Source organism: Gambusia affinis, linkage group LG23 (assembly GCF_019740435.1).
Source record: "Gambusia affinis linkage group LG23, SWU_Gaff_1.0, whole genome shotgun sequence".
Classification (NCBI taxonomy): Eukaryota; Metazoa; Chordata; class Actinopteri; order Cyprinodontiformes; family Poeciliidae; genus Gambusia; species Gambusia affinis.
In genome coordinates, this window is record NC_057890.1 from 5,379,771 (window position 1) to 5,406,008 (window position 26,238).

Below are 26,238 nucleotides of genomic sequence, written 5' to 3' on the forward strand. Positions count from 1 at the left end.
GTATTTTTATGTCGTTGACGTCTATCATTTCCAGTTTAACACATGAAGCAAGATCTTCTAGACCCCTTGAGTCAAAACCATTATAAAAGGAAAGAATTGATACCTTGCAAGGTTGTTTGTTGTTTCTCCTCAGGCAGACAGAGGCTGCCCTTTAGTGAAGGTAGAAAATCAATCAATCAATCAAAGATGATGATTGAGACTTCCTGAGCAAATGATCAATTTAACTTGTTGTTAACCCATTCGCCTAGGTGGAAAAATAAAACGAGCTTGATGTTGACCCAGTTGGTATTTAACATACAATTATTCAAAGCTGTAAGAAAAACGGCAATCTGCTTCGACATGGAGGAAATGGAGATCACAGCAGATAGGATATCTCATTAACCTTTGGCATTTTATGTAGAAATTCCTATTACCAGATGCGTTTTGTAGTTCTCTGTGTTATATGAACCCTGCAGTAATGAAAGTCTGACAGGAACTTGTTACTTCACATCATATCCTCGCTGGCAGCAATATTTCAGCGTGGTAAAACGGTTTTTTTTCTCACAGATTGTACTTTAATCTTCTGTTGAAGTGTGTAGGCGATTAACATCCTGTAACAACTGCTTCTTGGATCTGCTGTCACATCTAGTGATTCTTTTACGAGGGTTTCTACATATCCTCTCCATGTTGGAGTTTCCTACTTTTTCAGACTAAAAATGACAAAATTAGCAATTTTTAAAGGATCACAAAGGAAATGACCACAAATAATAAAATGATTTACACCATAAAAACATAATACACAAGCAATAAATATTACATTTTGTCAAATGCCATCATCAGAAGCATCAAGCAGTAGACATCAAATATACTGATCGATTATTATTCAAAGGCAACTCTACACAGGTGGGTTTTAGCCTTGATTTAAATTGTTTCTGGAGTTTTCAATTTTTCTGGAAGTTTGTCCCAGATTAGTAGAAGCATAAAAACATCTACTGGAAAATGCTTAAAATCCAGACTACGTACGACTGCTTTCCAGATGGTGAATGAGGACAAGTACATTTATAGAACAAACACTTTGAAGAGAAGTCTGAAATGTTGAAGCGTTGACTTTCTTACCACCGGCTTTCTGTTTACCCCAGGAGCTTTTTTCCTGTACTCCAGCATGGCCCTGCTGGGTTTCTTCTTCATCTATGGCTGCCTGCCAGAAACCAAAGCGCGGCGCCTGGAGGAGATCGAGGCGTTGTTTGAAAACCAGCTCTGCTCATGCGGCGCCTCTGACTCAGACGAGGGGCGGCAGGTCGAGTACATCCGCGTCAAAGGCTCCAATTACCACCTGTCGGACAACGACGCATCAGACGTGGACTAGGAGCGTGTCGTTGACCCGGCTCCGGGTCTTTCGGCGATCCCCGTAACACGCAGAAGCGATCTGGTCTGTAATATTCATTAACACTCATTTCGTGATCCGTGGAGCCAGACAGACCTTGAACAGGAAGCGAGACTGTTTCCCCACAAACCGAATGCAGAATATTCTGGTACAGCTTTGTTCCTGTTTAAAAAAAAAAGAGGTGCGGTACATGTGTCGTTTGGATGTCAGGTTTGTGCATCCACATCACCTTAGCTGACCTGAAAGCTGTTGTCGTGACTTGTTGTATCTCCGTAGTGCCGTTACGCCTTTCAGTATGAGATACGTTTTGGGTTAGTGTTCCAGCTTGTAGCGTTGCGCGGTAATGTTAGCTCCCCTACATGAGATTTTCTCCCTCTTACCCTCCAGGTTTGTGGATGGTCTTGACCTTCTCGTGAAAAGCAATCAACAAACATGCACAATGTTACACCTAAGCAAACTCGTACTGTTAGTGCTTGACTAACAAAAGCCCCAGTTGGGAGCACTGGAAAGATTATACGTTCTGTTGCTGAAGTTTTCATTCTGTGGCTTTCCCAGTCATTTTGATTTTAGGTTTTTAAGTTTCTCATCTATAAGAAAATGCAGTTTTTTTAGCACAATGCCAAGAGTCTAACCCTACTGCCAGAAGATGTGCCAATAAATCCCCTCATAAACCGCTGCTCAGAGGAACTGCTTCCTGGACACATTGTAAATGTATGACATTCTGATGAAGGAGGCAAGTAAAACTTTTATTAGTGCCTGTGTAATGTGCCTAATGCCTGTTTTTTTTTGCATTTCCCGCATGTCTAAATAGCTTCTTCAAGTTCTAATGGTTTTTTTTTGTCTTCCTTCATAGCCTTATGTACAAACTAGAGGAGCCTTTGGTTTCAGTCTGGCTTTAATGTAATTTAGCGATGTTTTGTAACAACCGATGTGTAGTTGCTGCGTGACTTCACCAAGGTCCATGTGTAGCAAAAACCGTTGAAGTAAAAAAGAAAGAAGCTGTTACAATAACATGCAAATAAGGTAAATATGCTGCAACAGTTCCAAAATAAACATGCATCCAGTATATTTCATGTCTTTATCCATAAAAATGGATCTCAGTTTAAATAAACCATGAACTCCTAAGCTACATCGATTATTAAAATACATTTTGCATTTATTATCAAAGTGACAACAGCTTGCATCTAAAACTGGGAGACTTGTATAAAAGCAAGTGGTATTGTCGACCTGTTTACGAGGAAAAACAATATTACAAAGCAGGAGAGTAGCGCCCCCATGTGGAAAAATGTGCAATTGTATGTAAGACCAAAAATGTGATTTTAGGACATTCATTCAGTTGTCTGTATAAAAACAGATACTCTTTCCTGCAGCCAGTTTAGACTCATTTAACCTCGCAGTGTGCGCCATGCTGAGTTTAATGTGAGCAGAAAGGTGCCACCTCTCATTTTATTGTAAAACACTTGCACAGACTAAATATTGCTGAAAGCTTATAAAGTGCCTTGCACAAGCATTCATGACCCTTGAACTCTTCCACATTTTCTCACATCACAACCATACATTTCTGTTATGTTTTTCATTGGGATTTTATGTATTTATATACATTTATTCCCAACTGAATTTAGGTCTGGACTTTAAATAGGCCATTACTAAACATTTCACTGCAGCTCTGGTTATATGTCCAGGCTTTTATCCATTTTTGAAAGTGAACTTTTGTAGCCCCAAAGACATTTTTGGGGGCTACAAAAAATACTTTACTACTATAATAAAAATACTGTAATACTGTACATAGTTTTGTACAGTATTTCCCTGTACATAGCTATAGGCATCCATCTATTTTTCTTTGAGAAGACAACAGAATGATGCTGTCACCACAATCTTAAACAGGATCAGTGTTAGTTTCAGCATTCTGCAAGAAGGACAAAAAGATTGCATATTCCCTTCTGCATTCTTTCTTTTAGATTCCCCAGCCTGAGTAGTTTATCTCTGCAGCTCCTCCAGTGTTACATTAGGTCTCTTGGCTAATATAGCCATGATGAATGCCCATCATGGCTATATTATTTAATTTAGGGGCATAGGAGTAAATGTGGTTAAATACCTTGGACACCAAAGTTTTTAGTTTTTTTGATTAAAGAGTTATACCTGCAATCATTTATTTCCTAACTATGCACTACTTTGCATTAATCTTCCTTAATATCCCAATAAAATACATATAGGTTTGTTGTAATCTGAGAAAATGAGGCAAAAAAAGATCAAAGGGTATGAATACTTTTCCAAGGCATTTATTATAGTTAATGTAAATGTCAGCTTTAAAGATATTTGTATGCTTTTTAAAAATATCGCCACTGATTATGTTGAGTGTGTGTGAGTTGTAGTAACAGGCCAAGAACAAACTTAACCACTGATTCATTCGTTGTGAAATGTGCCGCGTGTTTCTCACTGACGAAAACAAACCTGCGCCCGGTTTTCAAAAATAATCCATCTGCATATGTAAGGAAAACACAATTCCTTTCATTTTTCATTCGGTAAAACTGTATTAAAACCACGCAAAGTAATTTTGTACATATTGTACTATGGAAGACGTGGTGACACAATATTCAAAGTGATCGTGTACCTCTCGTATGATGTACATCTTGTCAAAGGTTCTGTGATGTTTCCCTCTCCGCATCCAGCTGTGTTATCGGCCCTCTGCGGCAGACAGGCCATGTGACATGTACTTATGGTAAAATGTTTCCATTTTTTATTATTATTTTTAGTTTTTGTGAACTACTTATATGTTTCTATCTTAATTAAAACACAAGTTAAAAAAAGAATAATCTGTATAGTATATTTGACGATTGTTCAAGATGTAAATGTTTTGCGAGAGTTTATATTGTATAAAGATGAATATCTACATGAAATCTAATGTATATGAAGAAAGAAATAAACTCAAGAGTCTAAAATAATGCTTGAAGGCTTTTTGTTTCATTACACAACAACATAACCAACAGACTATTTTAACTAAACACTAGAAAACATTAAACACAGAAGTATAATAAATATATTACTTTTCCTGATCTGTCCGCCATCCTTTGTTTACTTCTGCCTCAGCAGAAGCAAAACGTCGGCTATTTCTCGAAGCGTCTCCACCTCCTCCAACAGTGTGTGACCCCTGACCTCCTCTCTTCCTTCGTCTGCCTCCTCCTTCACCAGGTTCTCCCTGTCTGGCCCTCTCTGCTCGCCCTCGTCTCCATTGTCCTCTCCTGTGTGAGAAACACGAGAGCAGCGTGATTTTATAGCTAACTGGCACAACTTCCATATTACACATTCTCAGCTGAAACCAGGGGTGTCACTAGGTTTAAAGGATAAAGGGGGGCTTAGTCCCCAGGAGAGATGCACATGGTGTGAGCAAATGTAGCAGATAGTATCACATTTCTCAAACGGCAACAATTTATCCAAAATTATAATTAGAAAATGTCTTCCTTTTTTTTTTTTCTTCAAACTGTCATGTATTATTTGTGACTCTAAATGTGTTTTATTTAGCTGGTCTGAGAGCCAAAATGGCTCTTTGGGTTGTAAAAGATGAACATCCCTGTTCTAGACTCGAGGGGACGCCAAATAACAGTTATGTGCTGAAATATCATCTTATCAGTCAAACCAAAGTAGTTTTCGTCTGTACAGTGCCAAATTAAATCAATGTGAAAAAATGTTCAACATTATTTCACTTTAATAAATACTCGTTGAATACAGAGGCAGCTATATATTGATATTTTAAAGGGGCAATATTGTGTTTTTCAGGCATATTTTTACCAACTATAGTGCCATTTTATAGCAACTACCTCCAGTTATAAAAATGTTATATCAAATATGACTTGAAAGAAATTTGACTTTGTAACTTAGGGCCTTGAAATTGGGCCTCCGTCTCTTTAAAAACTCCTGCTCTTACTCAAAGTCCACCTGCAGGTAATCATCACAACTTGGCTCCTCTGTTAATTCTTTAGGAACATTTTTACCAACGTTTCACTGAGAAGGAGCTCCTATAATGAGCTCAGCAGTTGCACAGTTCCGCCAAGTGTTTGCTAATTGCTGCTGGCTAGTCTGAAGGAGGTGTGAAGAGGAAGCTCAGAAAATGCAGCTCTAAGGAGGACCTACGCTTTGAAGCCGACACTAGTTCCACCCAGGGTGATTTGGACTACTGAATGGTTGCCACCGGAGATTAAAGGATTTCTCAAACAAGCACTCCAGGTATGTTTTTGATGAGGTAATAACTTTAACAATTTGTTAAAGGGTCTTATCAATAGATTCTGCCCTTTGAGGACATTCATGGTCTTGATGTGGCCCAAAATGAAAATTAGTTTGACACCCTTGTCATGAGTCATACCTTTTGGCCTCCAAACACCAAGCAAGGGGTTGATGGGTCCCTGCAGGATTCTCTCTGAAGGAACAATGTTGAAAATCCGGCCCCTTGAGCCCGTCCTCGATTCCTTCCAGCCCCAAGGAGTCGCTCCTTCTTTACTCGCTGAGCCTTTTGATGGTGCTCTGAGTGTCTGTGTCTCCATGTCAGTCTCCCTCTCATTCGCCGTAAACTGTTGCGATGCGTCAACAGCTGGTCGACACAAAGCTTTGGCTTTGGTCTCTCCATTTGCATCGAAGCTGCACTGAGTTGAAACATCACACATGCCAGCTGCGCCGGAGCACACAGTCTGAGTCGCTGCGTCTCGACTCTCAGCTTTCTTACATCTACACACTTCGGAGTTATGAGTTGATGGCGGAGTCCCGGAGCTCCCTGACTGCTGGCTTCCAGAAGCTTTATTATCTGTGCTGACCTCATTCGGCATCATGTTCTGGTTGTTTCCAACATTCACACTGGATCTCGTTAACGGGGTGAGAGGCCCCGGTTGGGATAGGACGGTAATTCTCTGTGAGGCTGATTTCAGATTGTCGGAGCAGACTTCATCCAAATAAAAACCAGACTCGTGGCCACATGACTCACAGCAAGATTCATCCTACAGAGGAAATAAAGGTCAGAGTCGCAAACAGAAAGGCTGTTTGCGATGCGTTACAAAATAAAAGCCTTTAACTATAACTTTGTTCATCCTTTCTTTCACTAAAAAGACAGACGTTCGTTAGAGTCCCTTAAACAGAGTCTTAGAGTCTTGAACTCAGATTTAAGACTTTTTAATATCCTTTTAAGATGTTTATGAATAGAATTTAAGATCTCTTTCTTCAGAGAAATGAACAAAATTTGTCCAGGCAATTGGCAATAAATTTGCACTTATCCAAGATTACATAGTCTTGCCAAAACCAAATTTAAGATCTGCGATTAACATTTTTAAGACCTACTTATATTTCTAAAATAAATGTAATACATTCTAAGGCCTTAATTTTAGATGCATGAAATTAAGACTTTAAGGCTGTGCAGACACCTTGTTTAAGTATTTGTGAATGAGTGAATTTTCATCAGTACTGACAGAGTGTCTGCACAGCATAGCATGATATTAAGTCACATCATTACTGTCATTTGAAAAGTACTTGCCTAAAATAATTTTGCAATGGCACCTTTGTGTGTTTTTTATGGCATGTCAGAACTGAAATGGTCAAGGCAATTTTTCAAAATGTTGTTTATCAAACCTTTCCTTTAAGAAATACAATTCAACTGGTTACTGCCAAGTCAAAAACTAGTACTTCAGATGAAATATGTTTTTTTTAATATCCTCAGTAATCTACTGGTATCTTAGATCTCATCAACTGGACTTGGCCTTATTAAAATAGATACAAATACCAACTGTGGTGTTGTGTTTAAAATGTGACAAACTATAAAGTGGGTTTTGATGGGTTTTATTTGCTAGTAGCTTTAAGTAGAGTAGTGAAAACAAACTATAACAAACTACAGCTAGATAATGACAAGGACTTAAGTCCAACCTACTGTCTTTGGATATATATATATATATATATATATATAAATTGTCATCTGTCTTCCTACCCATCCTACCTGACTCAATTTAAGCACATATTGGTTTATTTTATGTGTTACTTTGGGAACAGATGGTGAACTTCTGTACTGATAGCAATTCAGGAAACTGGCAAGGTTTTACAAATGCAAATGAACTTACATCATTGGAGTCTGAACTGAGGTAACCTGCTCTGCATGAGCAACTTGGCAAATATTCGAAGCTTTTCAAAAGCCCAGCATCCTCTCCAAGACATGCTGTGGGTTTTAAACAGGCAGCTATTCGATTTAGTGAGACTTTTTTTTTGTATTTCCCAGCATACAGATACTGACTGAGTTGCTTACTTGGAGACGTTTAACAAACTTACTGGAATTTCTGTGAGTGCCGTTGGAGAGCTGGGAAAGAAACAGACACAATATTTTATACTGTAACCTTTGCATATGCTCCCATCTGAGTAAAATAACAGGAGTTGTCTTTTGAAAACATCATTCAACTGCAACAAAATATCACTTTTGACGTTTTATCTACTGTTCGTTTCACAATAGAATTGCAGCTACAGATTCCAACACTAGGTGGCGACAAATGATTAAAGTTCGAGGTCTTACCTCCATTCCAACAGCCTGAGGACTTGGTACAGTTCTATCATCAAAAAGGAAGATCACACATTAAAAAGTGATCCAAAATAGAGTTTGTATCATTTGAACTAACACTTACTGAGGGGATGAAAGCCTCACTGTGGATTCCTTTCTGAGATATACCTTTGAGCATCCATTCCCAAAGAGTGCGCCTGAAATCCAACATAAAAAATTATTAAAGGAAAGCAGTTACAATGTTCATGTTGAGGTTTTTAGGAGTATTCACTTTCTGTTCCATGCGTATTATCATTAAACATCGTGAAGACGTTCTCTTCAAACAGATGGATAGGCTCTGATTGGCTTATTGGAAAGTCCAGCATGGGCTGGTTGGTCTCCAGTTGGTCCAGACAAAAGGGACTGGAATGTCCTCCATGACCTCCTGCTTCGGTTTTACTGTAATCAAACATGAAGTCCAGGGAGCCGGGGTTAAGAAAAGAGTATAACTCCATAACAAAAATGAACATCTCTGAATTGTATTTCTTTCCTCACTCTGGTTTTGGACTTCCAAATAGGACCTGGGATGGTGTGGGGGTCTCCAGCTGGAAAGAGGATGGTTTGGATCTGACAGACCAGGAGATGGGATTGGTCATACCTCTGGGCTGGGAGAAAGGCTGAAACTAAAGAAAAGGAAGTTGTTTTTTTTCTTCTTCTAAGAGTTATATCACAAAGCCAAAACTGTTTATGTGTAATATTCACAACTACGTCCGCTTGCTGCAGCGCTGATGTGTCCCAAAGTGGTGGAGAATAGTGGGAAAGAGGCTGCGACAGAGTCAGGCTTTGTTTCTGCTCATTCGTCTGCAGCGGGAATAATCCTGTAGGCACCAGCCTTAATTAGTTATTGCACCAAGCAAGTGTATTCTTGTGTGAAAATGCACTGGGAATATTGTTTAATCGTATTTTACGGCGGTTTCATTTGGTCAAACCTCGGCCTGAAGCGAACGACGTGGAAGGAGAAGTGTGTGGAAGGTAGTCAGATGCACTGTTGTCCGAGAACGCTGACTCCGGTACTGGTGATAACTTAGAAAATAAAGGTGCATTGATTGAGTCTCATCACTTACGTTTGTATGAAAAAAAATTGCAGAATTTATCAAATGTACGAAAAGGAATGACTAACCCGTCCATGTGTGATCCTCTGCGAACTCTTTAGTTTTCTGATTTCTTGAACACTAGACACCATTGAAAAAGACGCAATAAGTAGAATGGTTTGTTCTGTATTTAGCTATTTGGTGTGGATTTCACCTGAACTGAGCCGGGCTATCAGCGAGGCTGAGGTTTGATGGAGAGCACGGGCTCATTGGGAGAACCAATGGCTCGTTTCTCCAAGGCTTGGATCCTTTAGATCTGCCAAAGACTGCGACTTTTGGAGGTTCTTAAAAAAAGAACATTTATTTCATTTAAAAATGTTTCCAGTTCTAAAGAGTATAGAAATACAGTTGCGCAAAATTTTAGACCTTTTGAATACACAAAATACCTACAATGGAGTTGATCATACTGGGCCCTGTAACGACAGTGACCCATAATTCACTTGACGGATGTTGTTTTAGCTAAGGAGGCAAACACTAGCTTCTAGAATCTAGTGGGTAGGGTGCATAACTTTTTCATCAGTTATAATACACATTTCTATTGACAATTTAAGTAATAAAACAAGAATACTTAAAACAATAATTTTAAGTATTATTGCTTTTGCAATTAAATTACTTTGTTTTACATGTATATCTTAAAATAATCCAAGACACGTGCATTTCTTGATAAAGAACCGAATATTTAATGTGTTGTTTTTTTATTTTAACATTGACTGTATTTGTTAGTATAACTGGACAGTGATAACCTGGCTCTTTACCTTGATTTGTTTTTTTGGAGGCTATCTGGTTGACAACAAACAAGGTCAAAAGGTCTGTGCTCCCGGAGGAGATGTCCCCAGCCGAGGAGACGGGTGGAGTCACAACCAGCGTCTTAAGTTTTTGCTGCAGTTTTCTCTTTGCAAAAAACTCCTTTAACAAAAATAAAATAGAAGACGACAAAACTTTACACGGGCTATGGGCTGATCGACATTAGCCGCAACTACATAAACCCATAGAAATTTAAAGTAGCAGACTCACCCTTTGCTTTTTTGTATCATTCTTCATCACTAACCGGTTCCTAAAATGTTAGCAGAACAACCGTTGTTTCGTTAGCTAAACGTTATTCCACTTATGAAGCTCGTGGGGATTTTTTCTCTCTCAACTCTTACCTGGAGCCTCCAACCCAATTCATTTTTATTGGTTGTAAGTAACTAGTTTTCAATATTATAACTAAGTATTAATATTCAGTATTAATCTAAAACGGAAACTTACTTTGCTAGTAAGCTTGCTAACGGTACCTAAATCTGAGAAAGTGGAGGCAGCATTGCACGCGCTGCACAGGAATCTTCTTCTGCCTCCTTTGGTTAAAAATAGCGACTTATTATTTTAACATTTTATTCATTTTGGCACCTTTAGCCAGTGTTTAGGTTTAAATGGTTGATAGTTTTCTACATAATACATCAAACTAAAATAAACTTGTACATAATGTTTAAGGTTACGCATGAGTATGTAAATTTTGATATTTTTTATTATTTTCTTGAGATGTTATATTATTTAACATTCTGATCTCTGGTCTTAACTCGGGTACAAAAGGACTTTATTTTTCAACACCAAAGTACAATACCGCGAAAGCAGTAAGAACTGTAAATTTACTTCCGCCTGCAGCTCCACCAATTAGATTAGCGCTGTAAGTCTTCTACAGGGGGCGCGACCAATCAGAAAAGCTATTGCAAACAACGTCATCAAGGCATAGCGAACCACTGCAGTTATTACAGGAAATTAGTTAGCTGTACAAATTAAAACGTCCATTGGGTGTTGCTAAAACTCAGTTTAATTTTGGCAACACAACCCGGAAGTGGATTTTTATTGTACATTGTTCCTCTTGTCGCAGGTTAAAGCGCAGCAGAATGTAACGGTGCTTCTTACGGGCTGTCCTCGCATCTTCTCGGCCATCCCAAGTCCCCCCCTTTTCCGCTACTCGGACGGTGCGCAGATTCGGTGTTTTCGGGGGATGGGTGTTACACGGACGGTCAGCAGAGGCGACTAACGTTTGAAAAGATGTCCAACATCCTCGATGCGGCGTCCAGAGTGAAATGGGACCGCACGACTGCGGCGAAGAGAGCCGTGTTGCTGGCGGCTGCAGCTTACGGTGTTAAAACGCTGTACCCCATCATCTGGAAGCAGCTCTGCGGGAACAAAAAGCCGAACCGCGACCGCCGGGCGTCAAAGGCGGAGAACGGCTCGACGTGTTCCGGGAAAGCGCAGATAGACGTCGTGGATGTTAAGAAAGCATCCCCGGGAGTCAACGCGGAGTTTTTCAAGCAGATCCTGGAACTTGGTAAAATCCTCTTCCCCAGGCTCGTTTCCAAAGAGCTAGGTTTGCTGTGCTTGCACTCGGTGGCGCTGATATCCAGGACATTTCTGTCTATTTACGTGGCCAGCTTGGACGGGAAGATAGTCAAGACGATCGTGGAGAAAAAGCCCCGGCACTTCATCATCCAGCTGATGAAATGGCTCCTCATCGCGATCCCGGCCACGTTCGTCAACAGCGCCATCCGGTACCTAGAGTGCAAGCTGGCTCTGGCCTTCCGCACCCGGCTGGTCAACCACGCTTACCGGACCTATTTCACCGATCAGACCTACTATAGGGTCAGCAACATGGACGGGAGGCTCGCCAACCCGGACCAGTCGCTCACCGAGGACGTGATGATGTTCTCCCAGTCGGTGGCCCATCTGTATTCCAACCTCACCAAGCCGATCCTGGACGTGATGCTGACCTCCTACACGCTGATTCAGACCGCCAGGGCGAGGGGCGCCAACGCCAGCGGGCCGACCCTGCTGGCCGGGCTGGTGGTCTTTGCCACGGCCAAGGTCCTACGTGCATGCTCCCCCAGGTTTGGCAAGCTGGTTGCGGAGGAAGCGCACAGAAAAGGCTACCTACGCTACGTGCACTCCAGGATTATTGCTAACGCTGAGGAAATAGCTTTTTACAGAGGACACAAGGTAAAGTGTTCTGCCTTCGGTTTTTGCTGACATGTAAGCAAATACTTGAGCTGATTATTCTCGGCTGTAGATGTGAATCTGTATTTTATCTAAAGCAAGTTTTTGCAAGCTTTAAAAAAAATCTATTTAAATGAGCAACTAATTCTGTATTTTATTGTCATTTGTTCCTCTTTTAGTCATGCCACCAACAGAGATGCACCGATCTACATTTTTTCTTTTTTACTTCTGCTACCAATATTTAAGGTTTAGTATCGCCAATACCGATTTGATACAGAGAAATAGCGCTGAATTGACTCAAAACCTTTATTTATTTATTTTTAGAACACCAACTTAAATGTACTGAATTGCAAGTCTATTTGAAAACTCTGCACACTTAAATACGCCAACAGCTTGGTCAAACATGTAAAAACAATATAACTTTAATTTGTGTAGTCAGTGGAATTAGGAGTTGAACAGCCAATGTAATATCTAATCTAGAATTATTTTTAAATATCAGGACCAATACAGATACTATTATCAGATCGGTGCATCTCTAGTGACCGACTTCTGTGTCTTTAAAAAAAAAAAAATTATTGACATTTTCTATTATTACAGGTGGAGATGTGTCAGCTGCAGAAGTGCTACCGGGCCCTGGCCGACCAGATGAACCTGATCCTGTCCAAGCGCCTCTGGTACATCATGATCGAGCAGTTCCTCATGAAGTACGTGTGGAGCTGCTCGGGCCTCGTCATGGTGGCCGTGCCCATCATTACGGCCAGGGGCTTCGCCGACAACGGTGGGGATCGCGTTGCCCTCGTTACACTCTCAAACAGATGTGTGCGAGCCCGCGTCTCATCCGCCCTCCTCTCTTTCCCGACCCGTTCTTGTCTGCTCACAGAAACGGCAGACGGACAGGCGCATATGATGGTGAGCGAGAGGACAGAGGCGTTCACCACCGCCCGCAACCTCCTGGCGTCCGGAGCAGACGCCATCGAGAGGATCATGTCCTCCTACAAAGAGGTTTGGACGATCACACGTCGCGACACAGAAGATATTCACGTACGACTTAGTTGTTTGAACCTGGGAGCGCAACAACTCCAGAAAGAAAACTAAAGTGCAGCAATCTAAGTGTTTGCACGCTGCAGATTTACACAGCTTTGACGACGGCATGCGTATGTCACAAAGAGGATGAGTAGCTTGTTCCTGTGGTGAAGAGGAGGAATTGAAACTAGTGCTGGTGGCATGTTTTCAGCTTCCTTATCTGTGTCATCTCTCTTATATGTCCCATCATGCCACGTTCCTCCAATAAGAGTGAGAGCAAAGCGCAGGCTTAAAATAAGTACAGCTGTGTTTACAAAAGTAAATCAGTTCATTGGGTCGTAAATAACATATAGTGAAATAAGACAGCGGTTCTCTTTCTGTAACACATCAGTGTTAAAAATCATGGAACAAATTGTTCTGGTAAATGAATAATAGAAAATGCCAACAGATAAAATAATTGGGAGAATGTAAAGTATATTACTCAAACGGTTTCTGCAGAAGTCTTAAATTTCATCTTCTCAATGTGTGTCTTAAAGGGGCAGTATTATGTATTTTTCAGGCATAAAGTGCCATTTTACAGCACAATTAAGCAACTACAGTACGTTCAGTTGTTATAAAAATGCAGTGCATATAAAATACGATAAAAAAAACAAAACTGGCTTCGTAATTTAACACCTTGAAATTGGGTCTCTGTCTCTTTAAAAACTCCTGCTCTTTCTAAAACTTGGCCTTCAGGAAGTCATCACGACATGGCTCCTCTATTAACCCTTTAACAACACTTTTACCAGCGTTGCACTGAGAAGGAGCTCCTTTAAAGGCTCAGCCGATTCGCAGTTCCCCCAGATGTTTGCTAATTGCTGCTGGCTAGTCTGAAGGAGCTGAGTGGGGGAGGGCTGTTCTGTGAGAAGCTTGGAAACGGTTCTCTAATATGGGTGTTTCATGGACAGTAGTAAAGAAAAAAAAAGATTTTCGTGATTAAAGGAAGTTACATCAGCTTTAATTTGAATCTGAATACAGATGCAGAGCAGCAAACGCCTGCATGCTGTGGTCCAGATGTGTTCACTATACCGTATTATCTCATTCAGATCCATCCAGTTAATTTATAAAGCACCATGTCGCAATAAAGCCATCTTAATTCACCTTGCAAAAAACTACATAATTACACAGAAAATTATAATCCAAGTATTGGAGTTCTTTCAGCTTAGTTTTGTTAGCCTGGCCTTGCTGTTCTTTATTTATCTTGATTCCTACAGTTCCATTGGATCTTTATCAAATATCTGCAAGTCTGACCCAAAAGATCAAGCACAATATGGCCTCAGTTGTTATTTTCTACCTCTTCTACAAAAAGAAATCCGTTGCAGAAACGGCAACTTCTGTCACTGAAATGAATTACTGTTTCCGACAGGACAGTAGTCTGCATATTGTCACGTTCCAGTTCCCTTTTTCCTACGCTCTTCAGAGGCTTGATTATATCCGTCTGTGTTACACTGCTGCATGTGTATCAGCATGGAGAGCTAAAGTAACAAGCATCGAAATGACAGGCATTCTCACTGGTCAGCCGTGAACTGTGTGTGTGTGTGTGCGTGTGTGTGTGTGTGTGTGTGTGTGTGTGTGTGTGTATTCAGAGCTCCTTCTTTCAGGCTTAGCCATGCTGTGAATAATCCACCATCTGTTGATCTTTCGGCCCTCTTACTTTCCCTCTCGTTCCGTTTTTCTGCTAGGATTTAGTTCAGTGCACTCTCAGAGAATAGGGATATATTTCTTTTAATTTAATGTTATTGAGCAAAACAAGACTCCGGGATTTTTATTCAAAGCATTACTGTTAAATTCTGATAAAGAGTGACACCCTGCATATACAGAAGGTTTTGTTTTGTTCTGCTTTGTTGGTTCTGCAAGGAAATACAGCTGTAGCTCGACAAAGTCGGCCATCTAGAAGTGAATATTTTTATCTTAATTTTGAAGAACTTTCCTCTGTTTATCAATGCTACTGCTTACAGTGACACTTGTTTAACTATCAAAAGTTTAATTTTTTTTTTATTAACCTAAGGGGTTTTGAAAATTTGGCAAAAATAAATATGCTAATGCTAACTGTTAGCATGCTAACCCTTAGTTTTGATAGGACTTGTTCATTTGCGTCATAAAATTTTTCATTTCAGTGAAGTTATTAACTTTATATATATATATATATATATATATATATATATATATATATATATATATATATATCAGTTTTTATACACATTCTGGGAGATACTGTATCTAATGCTTAGTACCTGCTTGATTCAGTTCAAGAACATTTTAAAAGTAAAAATCCCTGGAATTTTGATGCATATCTAAAAGTGACAGAAAACCAACAGTATTCTCTCTCTTAAAAAAATAAATAAATAGAATTATCCAGCAAGATAGACAAAAGCCTAATATTGACATGACATTTCCACGTTGAGGGTAATGTCAACTGTACATTCTTTTGCTCTTGAACTTTGGCAGCCGGTCGGCTGAGCGGAGAGATGTGACTGGGTGAAAGAACACGAGGTAATTTTGTCGGGGCCTGTCCCACGTCGGGTCTGTGGATTCTTAGAAATTCTCTGCAATGTTTAATATTGTCAAGCTGTGTCAACAGGCGGTATTGTCTTACTGCGGGGTGCAAAGCCTCCAGTTGGCTGAACAGACATCTGGATCCTTTGTCTCATTCTGAACTATAAGATTTGCCTGCTATCAGCCATCAATGACCATTTGAATTTGGAGTTATTGACTCTTCCTGTCTAAACAGCATTTTAACCCATATTCATCCCAGGGACACAGAACAGCAGTTTGTACTTTTCATCACATGTACCCATTTGAAAAGATCAATATGGCAATTTCAGGCATCTGGAAATTAGATGCGATTTTGTATTATTGTTCTGACCTGAAATATGGCCAAGTCTAGATCAGAAGGTATTTTTTGTTTCTTACTCAGTGGTAGGCTAGCTAAAAAGTTAGTTTCACTAACCTGAAAGCACTCATCATAACCACTTGGTGATGAAGCACCTCACCAACACACTATTTAGTGAACGCTAATGCTAAGGCGTTAATTTCAATATGCAAACCTTGAGCACCTATTTAATTTTGTCATTTTAATTTATGTGTTCTATAATGCCCTTAGATATTTTATTTTATCTTCCTGTGTGTTGCTCGTTTGAAGTAAAATTACTGGGGGGGGGGAAGAGACAGAAAACCTGAGGAGAGGAAACAAAACTGCTGCATGAGCAGTCTTCACCCACTTCAAAATAAGAGCATGAATATAAACGTCTGGCTACATGAATAATTCTTAACAGTTGACAACCAAAACTTCAACACAGATGTCAAACTTTATTCAACTGAAAGCTTACAAAACAGCCAATTACGTTAACACATTATAATGTATGAGAAAATATTAATTTTGGGAAGATAAGTGCGCTAAGCAGTACATTTAGCAAACAGTAAAAGCGCTAAATTAAAAATTAGCTCTGTTATTAGTGGCGTAGCAGATTAGCATAAGTCTACCCACCGCTGTTCTTTCTTATGTGAAGTACGGGTAGCTAAACAGCTAAGTAGGCTAAACATTTTAAAACTTGACAAAAATAAAAAAAACATAAAAAAATGGCTCTGTTATTAGTGCATTAGCAGATTAGCAGAAGTCTGCCCACTGCTATTCTTGCATATATGAAGTAAAAACAGCTAAGCAGGCTAAACATTTTCAAAGTTAGCAAAAGCAGCAAATGAAAAAATGAGCTCTTTTATTAGTAGAGTAGCTAATAACAGGCTGCCCTCTGTTGTTCTTACTTATATGAAAGTCAACAAATATCTCCCAGAGTTCCAACGTATTTTCTTTGTTTTATCTCATTTTGAAAAATGTGGTTAGACAAATGTTCCCTTTAGTTGATCATAATCATTCCTCAGGTAAACAGGAAGTCATGGGTTGCTAATTCCAACTCCTTACATAATCTGTGCCTGTACTTGTACATTGCAGTTAGATTGTGCAGATCTTCTGTCTGCCAACACCCTTGGGGGTTACTCCAGTTCAGACCCACTGGTCTCACACACACACACACACACACACACACACACACACACCACTTGGCAGAGATGGTGCCCCATGACTCTGTCCGCTTCCCTCTCGGATCGTGGCAACCTTGTTTTCTGATGTCTTCCTCGATGACCGTTGTCCCACCTCTCATCCTCCCCCCGTGTTTTGGTTGCCACAGGTCACAGAGCTGGCAGGTTACACAGCGAGGGTCCACAACATGTTTGTAGTGTTTGAGGACGTCCAGAGGGGGATCTACAAGCGCTCCTCTCTGTCTGCCACCACAGGAACGACGCTGAAAAGCAAACCCGAGATGCACATAGACGGGCCGCTGGAGATAAAAGGTGGGTTAGTCCTGCTGCGTGTGCAAATTTTACCCGTGAGGGGACTTTGAATGGGTCACATGACTATAAGCAAGCGAGGCTCTGTCAGGATAAAATACAGCTACACCCACCGCGAATATTGATTTTGCAGTGTGTGTGCAGTGTTGCGTTGTATCCTAGTCCCGTTTCAGATCTAGAGAAGAAGACACAAATGTCCTACATCAAACATTTGAACTAGACTGAATAGAAGCATTACAGTTGAGTGTCAGATGTTGGCTATACACTAAAAGATGGAATGGTTACGAACATAAACTAGACCTCTTAAAGTTATTTTGAAGGTTTTTTTATTTGATATTTATGCCAACATGACATGTTTCTCTCCTTTTTCAGTTCTTATGTATCAAAATGACATTAGAGATCAAATAAATGAATTGCCTCTAGAGAAAAAGAACCTAAAATAGGAATGCACAACATATCAGCGCTAACATCGGTATCGTACAATATCAGCCGATTTTTAAGATTGTATCGGTCTGATAAAAAAACTGGCCAAATATTAATATTTTGCAGCAGTGTTGCTAAGCTTTATCCTTTCGATCTTTCAACTCCTGCCAGTCTGTGGATTCTAAACACATTTTACAATTATAGTAAAAAAAAAACACGTTGTTATGAGTTTTCACTCTATTTTTATGTCTTTTGATTCTCCGGCTTGTTAAAGAGAAATCAGTGCTTCCTAACACTCAGAGCTGGGACTTCTGCTTTAACGTCTCCGGATTTGGTTTGACATGAAGGTAAAACGACACTCAGCTTTTTCAACTGGATCGTTTTCCTTTGCAGGTGAAGTGATTGACGTGGACAGAGGCATCGTGTGCGAGAACGTCCCGATCATCACACCGAACGGGGATGTGGTGGTGTCGTGCCTGAATCTAAAGGTGACGTAGACGCACTCTTTTTCCTTATTTTTGAATCCCACAGCCACACACCGGCTCCTTGAGGACCGAGGTCTGTAAGGTGTTTACTAGTATTTCCTAGAAATTCCCTGTGGCCTCATTAGTAAAGAGGTATTTCCTTTGGGGCGTCGACGTGTTGCTCCCCGCTGGATGCTGGCTTCTGGGGTGAGAGATTTCGAAATCCTGAAAATGACAAATCACCCGTTCAGGTTTCCAGCTTCAGTTATTTGTGCCTTTTGCGATTTGAAATCAGCTGTGTGCAACGTTTGTCTTCTGGTTTTCTGATGCACAGCTGTAAATCCAGGCGTGATTCAAAGTTTCCGCTGTGTTCTCTGCGAAAAGAAAGTTTTTTTTCATAGTAGCTGTTTTGCTAAGCGAGTTAATGGATAAAGTACTTCCAAAGATAACGGCAAAATTATCAGACATTGGAAATATTCACACCCTTCCTGATTATCAGGTCCAGTGTGTATCCCCAGTCGTGTGTTGCTTGTTTTTGTTTGAGTCAGACCAAAATTATCAAGAACATCACACAGTTTTTTTTTGTTTTGTTTTTTTTCTTTGCCCCTCTGTATTTTGCCCCTCAGAGTGCACAGGGTGTGATAATTAGCTCAGGAACAGTGTAGATAACAGCTGCGCCCAAGGGTTGCAAGACCTAACGCAACACAAGACGCCGGTCGCAGTTCACCTCGTTCGTTTTGTTACCGTGCCGTAAAAATCTTTCAAAAAGATAACAAACACTTTCATATCTTTTACCTTACACCTTCACCTTTCCTCTAAGTGTAGCTCACAGAAGTTTTTAGAGTATCTGCTGCACCGACATTTCAGCCATCTAACTCTGCACTCGGCTTTGTGTTCTCATAACGCGCTGTAATTATCCCGGTGGCTCTCCAGCCGGTTGAATAAATTGTCGCTCTCTCCCCTCCCTTCAGGTGGAAGAGGGGATGCACCTGTTGATCACGGGCCCAAACGGATGCGGGAAAAGCTCTCTGTTCAGGATCCTCAGCGGGTTGTGGCCCGTCTACGGCGGCCGCCTACACAAACCTTCGCCCGAGCACATGTTCTACATCCCTCAGAGGTAACCGCACCAACGAGAACCACCACGCTCCACCGCAGAGGCAGAGCTCTAAGCCTGGAGCTGCCCAACTTTCCCAGTAATCTAATACGTTGTAACAGGACCTCTGTGTGTTGGCGGCAGGGAAACCAGAGCTCTGGAGAGAGTGAAATGCTCACCACAATTTGTAGAAAGAGAGTTTTTTTTTTAAATAAAAAAAAGCGAATTTGTTGCATAACAGTGGCAACAGGGTAATACCGGTGGATTTCTTTGAGACCGGTGAAAAAATAAATATTACAATAGTTACTTCAATGGAGAAATCTGGGACAGATGGAAGAAACGAAAATGAACAAAGGTCATGATTGTTAGGAAGTGAGCACAAGCTTTTACTTTTTGTAGGTTTTTTCTTATGTGACGTGTATTTTGGCGTTGAGTGTTGAGCATTTTTCAAGGGTAGATTTCCTTTTATGTGAATTTTATCTGATTCTTAGTTTTTTCACAAAATATTTGAGTTCATAAAAAAACATTAGCATCTTGTAAAACTAAAGTTCCATTGAACCACGCCAGTTTGTTCTATGCAAGTATTTTTATTCACACTTGGTAGCAAATTTCTTTGGCTGACCAAAATCAGCTTTATATTTATCAATTTTATATTTGCTTTGACACACTAAACATATTGTATATATCTATGTATGAATATATATTTTATTATGGTGACTGTTTATGAAGGAAGTAAAAAAAACAATGAAAAAGCTTTTATTTTGAAGTTACATATTTGTTCGGCCAAATCAAAAAAAAATTTTTTTTAAAAAGCCGAAAATGTGGAATTTCGTCTGTGATATTGTTATCGAGGCATTTAAAAATATATATAGTGATTTTTTTTTTTATTTTGGTGCCAAATTTTAGTCTAAGGGATAGTTTTAAGACTGTTTTCTGCAGTTTTTACATCATTTTCTTCACTTTTTTTGCTTATAATTTTTGTGTGAATGCGTTAAAACTGTTGCGTCGTAAGAAGGACGTCGTTTAGACAATTACAGATTACGTTGGTTTTAATCACTAATTGGAACTAATTCGTGTCGCAACGCCACAACAAAAATGAAGAGGCCCGTCGTCCTTTAACTGAACCACTAAAGAAACTACCAGTGTAATCGTACCCAAAGCCGATGAGAGGTACCGACTCCCTCCTGCAGAGCAGTGAATATTTTATAGTCGCTACAAGAGACCACCTGGTAGCTGCAACAGAAATCCTAACACTGAGTACAATAGAAATAAAAGCCGCCAAAGTGACGTATACATGCATTATCCCATACTGGAGTCGTTGGTGTAACCAAGAAACTCCCGGTGTGTAACGAGTGTATGCGTTTCTCCAGGCCATACATGTCATTGGGCTCTCTGCGAGACCAGGTGATCTACCCAGACTCAGTGGAGGACATGGCTGCCAGAGGCCTGACCGACAAGGACCTGGAGGCCATCTTGGACATCGTCAACCTCAATCACATCGTCACCAGAGAGGGAGGTAAGAAAATGGCTTTTCAAGGTTTGGAAAGTGCCTGACTTCTGTCCTTGAAAGTGCTCGATGTTCAATCTGAACAGTTTTGTTTAGTTGCAGTTGAACCCAGATGGAAAGTGATGCACGTTAATTTTCTTTTCTCGTCGTCTGAAGTTAAACCAGCTAAAACATTTAGTGTTTCAGGTTAGTTAGAATTACCAAGAATAATTTCTGTTTGCTAAATGCCAGAAAAATGAGCGAGGACAATTTCTAGGAGATTTCTTTAGTGCGACTTTCTTTGTCTATTTTGTGTAAGCATTTAATTTGAGCAGAGGGGAGTCAGTTACGTACGGAGCAATCTTCAAGAAAAGAATATCCTCCATCAATGCTGTGTGCTTTTGTTAAGGCTGGGATGCTGAGCTAGACTGGAAGGACGTTCTGTCTGGAGGCGAGAAGCAGAGGATGGGCATGGCTCGCATGTTCTACCACAAGTAAGACCGACTTCTGTTGGTTTACATTTAAATTCACCCATCTCTTTGTCATCAAAGAAGAAATTAAGTGAAGGTTTTTGGCACAACTTTAGCTGAGAAAATGGTCATTTCTTCAGTGTGATTTCCCCCCCGTTGACAGCAGATTTTACATACGCTGTGGTTCGTATGTAAAGGATACAAATGGTGACATTTGAATGACTTTGAACAGAAATAGAAGACTCGATTTGAATAAGTGATATAATTTCCACTCCTTGTACGTTCGTGCCAGGCCCAAATACGCCCTGCTGGATGAATGCACCAGCGCTGTGAGCATCGACGTGGAGGGAAAGATTTTCCAGGCTGCCAAGGACGCCGGCATCTCGCTGCTCTCCATCACACACCGACCCTCCCTGTGGTGAGACGTGTTGCTCTGTGGAAATCATCTAATGGCACCATAAATGAAAATGAGCTCAATAATCTCCATTCTGACGATTAATATTTTATCCATTTTATTTGTGTGCTTTTGTTTTTTTTTTTTAGTTTTCATTTTCTTTTTCTTCAGTGTTTTTGGTTGTTGTGTATTTAAAGTATCTTCCAGGTGCAGTGTTAAGTGCTCTTTACAAAATTATGCCATAATCAATATATTACTTGAAAACTGTCTCAAAACAACAATATTATGATCTATAGCAGTACATGCTGGGGCGATTTATCGTCCTGTAAAACTTGTTATCATGACAGGCCCAGCTGTAATAACAGAATAAATATGCAGTTTTACTAGGAGAACATTTAAAAATGATGAGAAAAGTCATTTTAATTAGAAAAAAGCTGGCATAATTCATATCTGTTATCTATCGCGCTCCATTTCAGGAAGTACCACACCCACCTGCTGCAGTTCGACGGCGAGGGCGGCTGGCGTTTCGAGGAGCTGGACTCGGCGACCCGCCTCTCCCTCACCGAGGAGAAGCAGCGGCTGGAGGCCCAGCTCGCCGGCATCCCCGAGATGCAAAACCGCCTCAACGAGCTCTGCAAGATCCTGGGAGACGACTCCGTCCTCAAAACAGCCGATGAGTGAGAGCAAAGAAGGGAGGTGGAGGTGGAGGCGACGAAGGAAAGCAAAATCTAGCAGCTTTTCGTTAGCTTTTTTTTTTTTGCGCCAAATGGGAGCTTCTGAAGACTTGAGCCCTGCTGTCTCCACCCCCCTTTTATTCCTACTCACCGACTGTATGTTCAGTCGTACTTTTAAAACTTGGGTTTTAGCAGTTGTTAACAAGCAAAAGCAACAGAAACGACGACCCCAGATTAACTAAAATGATTGTTCAGTTTGTGATCTAATAGCACTTTACATTTAGAGGCCCAAATAGGCCTCTACTTATTGTAATTGTTCATGCTGATACACAGGAATCAATTATTTGTGTTTTTTTTATTTATATTTTTTTTTACCCAAAGCAGTATTGCAAGGGAAGACAAAGCCGGCCGTCATTCTGTTGTTTGTTTGTTGTTGTTTTTTTTTTACCTCCAGCAAAATATTTCACCGCTTTTATTTTCCATACATTTTCTCAAACCGTTTTCTGGCGTTTTGCGTCGCCTCCCGAAGCTTCTGCCGAAGGGAGCAGAGGAGCAGGGTCGGAGCAGAGGAGCAGGGTCGGAGCAGATGAGCAGGGTCGGAGCAGAGGAGCAGGGTCGGAGCAGAGGAGCAGGGTCGGAGCAGAGTCGGAGCAGAGGAGCAGGGTCGGAGCAGAGGAGCAGGGTCGGAGCAGATGCTCGGCTGTCCATCAGCTCGCGCGAATGTTTTGCTCCCGGTCAAGCCGGTGGCTACGACAACAGCCGTGGTTCTGCTGTCGACAGAAACGCATATGTCCGCCGAGATATATAGAGACGGGAGAGCGCCTGTAGTTTACACTTCTAGTCCGGTCTCAAGTCAAACCTTCCCGACTTTTTCTTGTGTAGGGAAGCAAAACTCGAGTTCAAATGACGTCTCCTCTGTCCGTTTGTTACGGGACGTTTTATGGCGTTCTTTCAGCGATCGTGCCCTTTTCCCCTTAAAAACCAGTTTTTCCCGAACGTTTAGCAGGTTGAACCTAATTCTCAATTATACATAGTGCAGTTTTAAATAAAAAAAAAATAAAAAAAGCACTTTATTGTTCCCGATAGCCGTTGATGGCACGTCCTGCGGCGTGCACTGAGGAAAGGCTGGAATTGAGGATTGTGTAGACGTTCAAGATCTTTCCTTTCCGCTGTTGTTTCGTTTTTTTTTTACGACTGATCGCATCGGCAGTCACGATACTGTGAAACTATCGAATTGTGACGTAAACTCAACCACTTCCTCTGCTTCAGGGTGTTTTTTTTTTTTTGGGGTTTTTTTGGGCCTAATTGGGTTCAAACCTGTGTACACGCTCGCTTTGTCCTGCATGAATCAAATCAAAGAGCAGGAGCTTATGCCTTATGAATATGAATATTCAAGTGATCCTAAAACATTTTTTACCTCAGCACAACCTGTTGATACCTTGTTTTATGTAGATGTTTAAAGTAATGACGACGTTTAAAGAACCGCTGCTTTATTTTATGGAACTCATCATACAATTGTTTTCAAAACTGCCGTTGAGCAACACAGTATTGCCCCGCCCCCACCCGTTGCTGCTTCGTTTATTCAGACATCCGCCTGCCTAAAAAAAAAAAAAAAAAAAAAGAGAGATCTTTAAAAAAAATCGTCAGTTGATTGCAGTTTTTACAGCGGTGGGAATGATGCCAGCTTTTTGGTTTTAAATAAACACGGTCCTTTTTATTTTTGTTTGTTTCTTTCCTTTTTGTTTGTTTTTTTTGTTTTTTTTTTTTTTTTACCTTTTACCGTTTTTAAATTCTGTGCGCAAACGGCGCCGCAGCGAAACTGTGAGGTTTTTACAGGATCTCCAACCAGCCCGAGCCCATGGCGGCGGAGGAGTGAAACTGACAATCAACGCCATCATGGGCAGAATGTAAACAGACGTGCTGCTGTTTTTAAGACTTAAAGCATTTTGACCCGGATCGTGATGACGTTTCCTGCTGAATATGTAACGTGTCAGGACAGAGCAACCTCGAAAGCTGCCATCGCTACTTTAAAGAAAGCTTTAGATCGGCTCGATGAGGTTGTTTCTCAGATTTCTGATAGGCTTTTTTCCCCCGTAACAATAATAAAAAAAACAAACAAAAAAACGAATGAAAATTTAAACAGCTACTAGTCTTTTTTAATAATGGTCATGAAATGCGTAGAGATAAAGAATTCATTTGGTATGAAAGAAGCACCTTGTAAAATTTGTTATCTTTTTTATTATTTTTTGTTTGTTTGTAAATGAACTGGATTTTCTGCTTTCAGCCCAGACTTTGTTGACAAGACGACACAGAAGCCGCTGAATGACACAGAGTCTGCCTAGTAACACTTGAGCACTTGGTTGTTATAGTTTGTTTTCAAGTGAGAAAAAGAGAAAGAATCCTCACGTTGAAAGGATGGGATAGAAAATGATGGGAGTTCCCTCTTCCTGATATGATGGTGCCCATTTGTTAGATTGTGTTCTGTTCAGATTTGTTTTAAATAATATTTTACATGTTTTAGGTAACGATGGTTCTCTGCCCAAGTTTTTTTCCCCCCCAATAAAACAAACCTAAAGCTTGATACTAAACTACTGTCGATTGCTGACTTCTTTGTGCAAGTCTTCAACGTATTTCCGGTTAGAAAACGAGCGAGATGCTCTGAAACTGTTAGTTCTGCCGCTCCCTGCTGGCTAAAAGTAGACAGCGCTACATTGAGATAATGCTGTTCTGTTGGCGGGTTCAAAATTACAGAGCCTACGACGATTTAATGTCTCTGAACGACTTATTTATTTTGTGAAAGCGACTAAATTATAATAAGTCATGGGCTTTCGATATTAAGTTGCTTTTTTCTCATATGTCTCCAGACGGTTCTGTACCATGCAAAGTTGTCCAAGTTCAAGCAAAAAAAGAAAAACAAGAAATCCCAAATCAGCACAGAGTTTCAAATTAAACGTGGCTCCTGCACATTGAAAATGCAGTAAAAGCCGCGGGTATGAACTATTATTTGGCCTCCTAATTTTTAGCCAGGTTGAGTTTTTCAAGATAGTGAGATTAAATGTTATAAAACATTATGTATTTTTGACCCGACTCAACTGAACTGCATACTAAAGGACTTAATTGTTCACTGAATAAATTGTAAAACTGCTAGTATCTTCAGAGAAGTAGATCTTTGTGTAACGTTCAAAGTGTAAAGCTTGAACAGAGTCCACACCTCCAGAGAAACGATACTGAGAAACGTTTCTGAATATCGTTTCTCAATATTGAGAAATTACATGGAGAGTTATCATTTATCTAGTAAGTGGTGTTATTTACAAAAAAAAAAAAAAAAAGGACCATCACAAAAAGAGCAACCCAAATCATCACTGATTGTTTTCATTGTAGTTTTATTTAGTGGTGACTTATTTGTCTCATTTAGGTGGTTTTAATTAGTTTTTAGAATGTATTTGCTACTTTTTATTAGTCATAAGTAGTTACTTCTTTCTAAAAAAGTAAGGGCTGCACGGTGGCAGTTTCCCCGTGTATGCATGGGTTCCCTCCGGGTGCTCCGGCTTCCCCCATTCAGACCAAGATCCATGTTCATCCAGTACAATCTGTATCTCTGATTCGAAAATGGCAACTTATATACATATATATAATATCCATAGGTACCTATCTGTGTCTTTCAAACATTTTGAAAAGCTTTTCTTTATCCCCCTTCCTCTGTCGTTTTCTGTTTAATTGTACCCATAATTTTTTTTCTTGTACCGCCTCACTGTTGTCAAGTGCACTATATACGACGATTCAAATTTAAAAGAAAAAAAAAATGTGCCTGAGTGCGTTCTCGAAAGGACGTGCGCCAACGC

The 26,238-nt window shown here is 40.3% G+C and overlaps 3 protein-coding genes across 8 annotated transcripts in view; 2 read left to right on the forward strand and 1 right to left on the reverse strand.

Moving 5' to 3' along the window:
• Window positions 1–4,305, forward strand: part of LOC122826140 (proton myo-inositol cotransporter-like) — a 68,922-nt gene extending 64,617 nt beyond the window's left edge. The window contains exon 10 of the mRNA XM_044107665.1: window positions 1,119–4,305. Within this exon, the coding sequence (XP_043963600.1) occupies window positions 1,119–1,345 (227 nt within the window). The 3' untranslated portion in view covers window positions 1,346–4,305. The remainder of the gene's footprint in view (window positions 1–1,118) is intronic.
• Window positions 4,303–10,306, reverse strand: LOC122826141. Of its 6 annotated transcripts, none has more exons than XM_044107668.1 (16): window positions 10,156–10,306; window positions 10,025–10,064; window positions 9,766–9,916; window positions 9,397–9,423; window positions 9,165–9,294; window positions 9,040–9,091; window positions 8,849–8,942; window positions 8,628–8,737; window positions 8,415–8,542; window positions 8,152–8,318; window positions 8,005–8,077; window positions 7,896–7,929; window positions 7,658–7,685; window positions 7,453–7,547; window positions 5,721–6,345; window positions 4,303–4,602 (listed from the first exon to the last, which is right to left on the reverse strand). In XM_044107668.1, the coding sequence occupies exons 1-16, from the start codon at window positions 10,176–10,178 to the stop codon at window positions 4,436–4,438; spliced, it is 1,944 nt and encodes a 647-aa protein (XP_043963603.1). In that variant the 5' UTR covers window positions 10,179–10,306; the 3' UTR covers window positions 4,303–4,435. The 6 variants fall into 6 exon arrangements, with proteins under 6 accessions (XP_043963603.1, XP_043963602.1, XP_043963601.1 ...); XM_044107667.1 differs by having other exon boundaries at window positions 8,625–8,737; XM_044107666.1 differs by having other exon boundaries at window positions 8,622–8,737.
• Window positions 10,307–10,837: 531 nt separating this feature from the next.
• Window positions 10,838–24,984, forward strand: LOC122826138 (ATP-binding cassette sub-family D member 2-like). Its single transcript, XM_044107662.1, has 10 exons — window positions 10,838–11,989; window positions 12,584–12,764; window positions 12,867–12,988; window positions 17,233–17,395; window positions 18,209–18,303; window positions 19,251–19,396; window positions 20,743–20,888; window positions 21,268–21,352; window positions 21,621–21,746; window positions 22,199–24,984. The coding sequence occupies exons 1-10, from the start codon at window positions 11,045–11,047 to the stop codon at window positions 22,401–22,403; spliced, it is 2,214 nt and encodes a 737-aa protein (XP_043963597.1). The 5' UTR covers window positions 10,838–11,044; the 3' UTR covers window positions 22,404–24,984.
• Window positions 24,985–26,238: the final 1,254 nt, after the last annotated feature.